This window comes from Lipotes vexillifer, unplaced genomic scaffold (assembly GCF_000442215.2).
Source record: "Lipotes vexillifer unplaced genomic scaffold, Lipotes_vexillifer_v1.1 scaffold276, whole genome shotgun sequence".
In the NCBI taxonomy this organism is placed as follows: domain Eukaryota; kingdom Metazoa; phylum Chordata; class Mammalia; order Artiodactyla; family Lipotidae; genus Lipotes; species Lipotes vexillifer.
In genome coordinates, this window is record NW_006782461.1 from 931,400 (window position 1) to 936,987 (window position 5,588).

Below are 5,588 nucleotides of genomic sequence, written 5' to 3' on the forward strand. Positions count from 1 at the left end.
GGGTCTTCCCAGCCCGGGGCCCGAACCTGTGTCCCCGGCATCGGCAGGCAGACTCTCAACCACTGCGCCACCAGTACTGGCTTCCTAATTCTTGATTTTCCCTTATGTGACTCATGGTTTCTTTGGGACTGGGTATAGTTAGATATTTTGGTTTTGAGGGCTTTTCTTCTGGAATATATGAAAAGAGAATAAATAAAAATGAAAATTTAATAATCAGAGTGAACGTTGCTTTTAACTGAAACTTTCTTCTGTAGAGTACATAATCCATGTTCCTGTATAAGATTATGAGAGCTCCATAGGAAATGCTGTGGTGAGGTAGCATTTGTGTTCTGCCAGCAGTGAGGAACTACAGAGTAATTATTATGTGCTTTTTAAAGTGAAAGCCATAATTTATAGGCACTGAATCTATGCTTATATTTCAGTTTTTCCATCTCCTAATTGTGCCATTAAAGAAAGTTTTGTGGCTTTGGTATTTCAAATCATTTTGGACACCGAAATTTGGAATACTCTTTTCTGACTTGTGATAATGCCAGGGGGTTATTGAGCTGAGAAAAAGGAGTTTATTTGCTTAAAGTAATACAGTTTTAGTAAGGGACTGGCAATATTTCTGTGATACATGAGCATTATTTCTTCTCCACATTAAGAGAAAAGCAGTGGAGGAAAGGCCCATAGAACACACACAATCCAATTACAATAATAAAATCTATTTCTTTGGACCCAATGGGATGAGTCATTCTGGAAAATCATTTGTAGAGCTTTTACCACTTTAAGCATCTTACGATTTATCACTTTAAGCTTCCCAGGTTTTCTTTTTCTCTTTTTTTAATATGCATGTTGAATGGAAATCTTTCTAAATGACAGTGCATATTTTTTTGCTTTTCCTTTTTTTAGTGTACAGTTCCTCATGTTTTAGTGTATTTACAGAGTTGTACAACTTTACCACAATCTAATTCTGCCTTTGCTTTTGATAAGTGAGGGTCAAGTGTTACACACTTGTGCTATTAGATGTTGATTTCCTTTAGGGACTAAGGTATAAAGTTCAACCTCGCCTTACATCGGATATGAATGCTCTCAAACTGCTGTACTGTCATTGTTCCTGCACAAGGGAGTCCTAGGTTCTACTATTGTATTTGTTTTTGCTTCATTAGAAATAAGACCACCAGGCTTGTTAGAGTTGTATAGAAAATAGATCGTTATGGGGGTTTTATTGCGTTAACCTCTCTTTAAAAGAAGAACTTCATTGAGATAATTTACATAGCATGCAATCCATGTATTTGAAGTATACAATTAAATGTTTTTTAATCTATTTACAGAGTTGTGCAACCATCAACACAATTTTATTTATTTTTAATTAATTTATTTTTTTTGGCAAAACCACGCAGCTTGTGGGATCTTAGTTCCCCGACCAGGGATTGAACCGGGCCCTGGCAGTGAAAGTGACGAGTCCTAACCACTGGACCACCAGGGAATTTCCAACACAATCAATTTTAGAATATTTTCATTCCCCCTGCAAAAACTGACACCCAATAGCAGTCACTTTCTATTTTCCTCCAGCCCTGTGCAACCACTATATTGCATTAACATTTTTTTTGTGGTTTCTTAAGCATCTTTTTCCTACTATTTTTCCTGCTAAGTGGTGAAGTATTACCAAAAAATTAGCCAGTCCTTGCTCAAAACTCAACGTACAGATTTTCTTGATATATTTCCTTTGTTATACCAATAAAATATTTGCATTAGACCACTTGTGAGGGAAAACTAGATGTTGCTTATTTGTGGCTTTCTGTTAAAGCCGCAGAATAAATGAAAGGCTTCATAAAGTCTGCCTTTCAATGTGGTGATTATTTTCCAGCCTGTGGTATGATTACAGCCATTTCATGTGTATATCATTTAATGTAGGATTAGTGGAAAAATTAGTGATTCCTAGGTATTTATTGCATACTTACATGCTAAGCACTATGGTAGTGGTTTTGAAGAATGTTAAATAAAGGAATATGACAAGTTTTGTCGAGTAGCTCACGTTCTGTCAGGGTACATATAAGATTCTTTACCACAGAGTTAAGTGCTCAATGGTATATTACTGAGCATAAGTACAGTTTAGAAAAAGAAGAGATCATTATGGACTGGAATAATTGTAGGGAGGGCTCTTGGAGAGGCTGACACTTACTCAGATGAAGAGGATTTGCAAAAGCAAAAAAGGTGCCTGAAGACATTCCAAATACGAACAAGCATAAAAAGGCATAGAAGCACAGTCACTTTTCTGTGACCTAAGAAAAATTGCATTTCAAATCTGTTTGAATAGAGGAAAATAAACTATAACAGAATTGGTCTTAAAGAAATTCAGTTCCTGCTGGTGAATTTTCTTATTTTAGGAATATTTCTAAACAATATGCTTGAATTTATTCACATGTATAAAAGTGTCCAAGCTGAACTTTTATAAACGTTAGGGCATTAAATTAGGATTTAAGTTCTGAAAATAATCTACTTAAAACATGTTTTTCAGCCGCCTGTCTTGGTTAGATGGCTCTGGATTAGGATTCTCACTGGAATACCCCACCATTAGTTTGCATGCGGTGTCCAGGGACCTAAATGCCTATCCACGAGAGCATTTGTATGTTATGGTGAATGCCAGATTTGGAGGTATGTATGGTATTATTTAACCTTGAGCTTCCTTTGGTAGTATATTATATTTCAGAAAGCAGTCTCTGATCATAATCAATGTAATAATCAATTGACTTATTTTGGATAATACTTTCCTAAGCAAAATTTCAGCACAGTAAAATAGTTTGGCCTTTTTAAAAAAATATATTTATTTATTTATTTTTGACTGTGTTGGGCCTTTGTTGCTGCACATGGGCTTCCTCTAGTTGCAGCTAGCGGGGCCTACTCTTTGCTGTGGTGCATGGGCTTCTCATTGCAGTGGCTTTTGTTGCGGAGCACGGGCTCTAGGTGCACAGGCCTAGTAGTTGTGGCACACAGGCTTAGTTGTTCTGTAGCATGTGGATCTTCCCGGACCAGGGATCGTACCCACGTCCCCTGCGTTGGCAGGCAGATTCTTATCCACTGTGCCACCAGGGAAGCCCATGGGCACTGCCTTGTATTTTCTATATACTTGCACTTAGAATTATTTAGCTATTGTGCGTTTGTATTTCTAGTTTTTCCTCTTGAGTTTAACTGTTTATTCTTTCTCTTTGTAAAGACATTTATATTTGGCACCCTTAGAGGCTTGGATCAGTGTACTTTGCTTCTAAGAGTTTAGGATAGAACATGTTTTGTTTTGTTACAGAAATGGTTCTCAGTGGTGGACATGTTGCCCTCCCTGCATATTTGGCAATGACATTTTGATTGTTATGGCTAGAGGTGGAGAGGAGTGCTACTGGCATCTAGTTAGAGGCCAGGGGTGGTACTAAACATCCTACAGTGCATAGGACAGGCTCCCACAACAAAGAATTAACCAGTCCTAATGTCAGTAGTGCCAAGGTTGAGAAACCCTAGGGTACAGGATTCCCAAGTCTTGCATAAAATACAAAGATTCATAAAAATCTAGTGTAGCTGATGAAAGAAAAAGCCAGAAAGATTTTAAAAATCCATTTTTTTAGGCTGTGCACAATAAGTTGTAAGAATTCTGAATGAGAAACAAGTTAGGCACGAAATAGAATCTTGTGCTTGATTTTTGTAAGTATAACTAAATAAGTTTATAGTATATTGTGTTAGTTTAATATGTTCATCTTTTGTAGAAATGAACTTAGGGGTTGAAAAGACAATTGTCACATCTTTAGTAAACTTTTTCTTTTAAAATAGTGGATTGCTTTTCTTTGAAATAGCACATAAGAGACAATCCCATGAGTTTGTCTATTGCTCCTTCAATTTGAGACTTTAATAGGGTTTCAGATATAAGATGAACATTTATATTGTTATACAGGTGTGGATCCTATTTTCCCAGCCTTTGTTCCTCTGGTCCTGATTCAGACTTTTTTTTTCTCTTTGGCTTACCTCCATTAACCTCTAAACTGGACCATCAGCTTATTGTTGAGAACATTAGATTATTTTTAAAATGACTAAAAATACATTCCCATTTTTGAAAATTTAGAAAGTTTTAAGGAGACAGAGTATGGCACACACTACTATGATCTAGCATGAGATGATGAGTGTTTGTCATGGTAGTATTTTCTTTTCCCAGTTGTAAAAATGCTATATTACATTTCTGTCTACTGCCTTAAGATAGATTCCTGCAGATATAAAAGAAGGTGTTAATTAATAGTAGTTATTTCTAGGGAGAGGACTAGAGGGTAGGGACTTTTTCCTTTGAATTCGTCTTGACTCTTTTACTTATATTTATACCAGCATGAATTACTTTTTTTAAAAAAAATTTTTATTGGAGTATAGTTGCTGTAAAATGTTGTGTTAGTTTCTGCTGTAACAGCAAAGTGAACCAGTTATATGTATACATATATCCCCTCTTTTTTAGATTTCCTTCCCATTTAGGCCACCACAGAGCACTGGATATAGTTCCCTGTGCTATACAGTAGGTTCTCATTAGTTATCTATTTTATATATAGTAGTGTATATATGTCAATCCCAATCTCCCAGTTCATCCTACTCCCCCTCTGCCCTTGGTATCTGTAAGTTTGTTCTTTACATCTGTCTCTATTTCTGCTTTGCAAATAAGTTCATCTGTACCATTTTTCTAGATTCCACATACAAGCGATATTATATGATATTTGTTTTTCTCTTTCTGACTTATTTCACTCTGTATGACAGGCTCTAGGTCTATCCATGTCTCTGCAAATGGCACTATTTTGTTCCTTTTTATGGCTGAGTAATATTCCATTGTATACATGTGCCACATCTTCTTTATCCATTCCTCTGTTGATAGACATTTAGGTTGCTTCTGTGTCCTGGCTATTGTAAATAGTGCTGCAGTGAACATTGGGGTGCATGTATCTCTTTGCATTACAGCTTTCTCTGGGTATATGCCCAGGAGTGGGATTGCTGGGTCTGAATTACTTTTGTAATTTGAAAAGTGATATCCATTCAGTTATAGAATAATAATTACAGTATGATACTATTCTGTTTTTTTAAATGCATTGAAAAAGTTTGGTAGTACCATAATGTATTCAACTAGTTAGAATTGTTTGGAACTCTCCAATATTTTTGTATTTTACTTTTTACAGAAGGCACCTCTATTATATTTGACAATTTAATAACATTAGAAACAGGACAGAAAGCGTCCTATTAAATCTGCTATTTAAAACTGCTTACAGTGGCCATTGAAATTTTTTTGCTTATCTATATTTTTTCATTATTCTTCAGTGAACTTGTATGACTTATAAAAGGTAAAAAAAAATTAGTGGATACCCCCTTATTATTGATTCCTATGAGTAGAATTGCTGCATTAAAGGTAAATATTTTTAAAGCTCTTAACATATGTTGTCAAGTTGCTTTCCAGAAAGTTTATACTTTCAGTACCTCTCTACCTTATCTTCATCTATATGGAGAATTAACATTTTTTCAAAATGGTAACTGTAATATGCTAAACAAAAGTTACATATATATATATATATATATATATATATATATATATATATATA

At 35.2% G+C, this 5,588-nt stretch overlaps 1 protein-coding gene across 1 annotated transcript in view; it reads left to right on the forward strand.

The window, feature by feature from the left end:
* Positions 1–5,588, forward strand: part of CLNS1A (chloride nucleotide-sensitive channel 1A) — a 20,395-nt gene that overhangs the window by 3,673 nt on the left and 11,134 nt on the right. Inside the window, exon 2 of the mRNA XM_007455303.1 lies at positions 2,501–2,637. Within this exon, the coding sequence (XP_007455365.1) occupies positions 2,501–2,637 (137 nt within the window). The remainder of the gene's footprint in view (positions 1–2,500; positions 2,638–5,588) is intronic.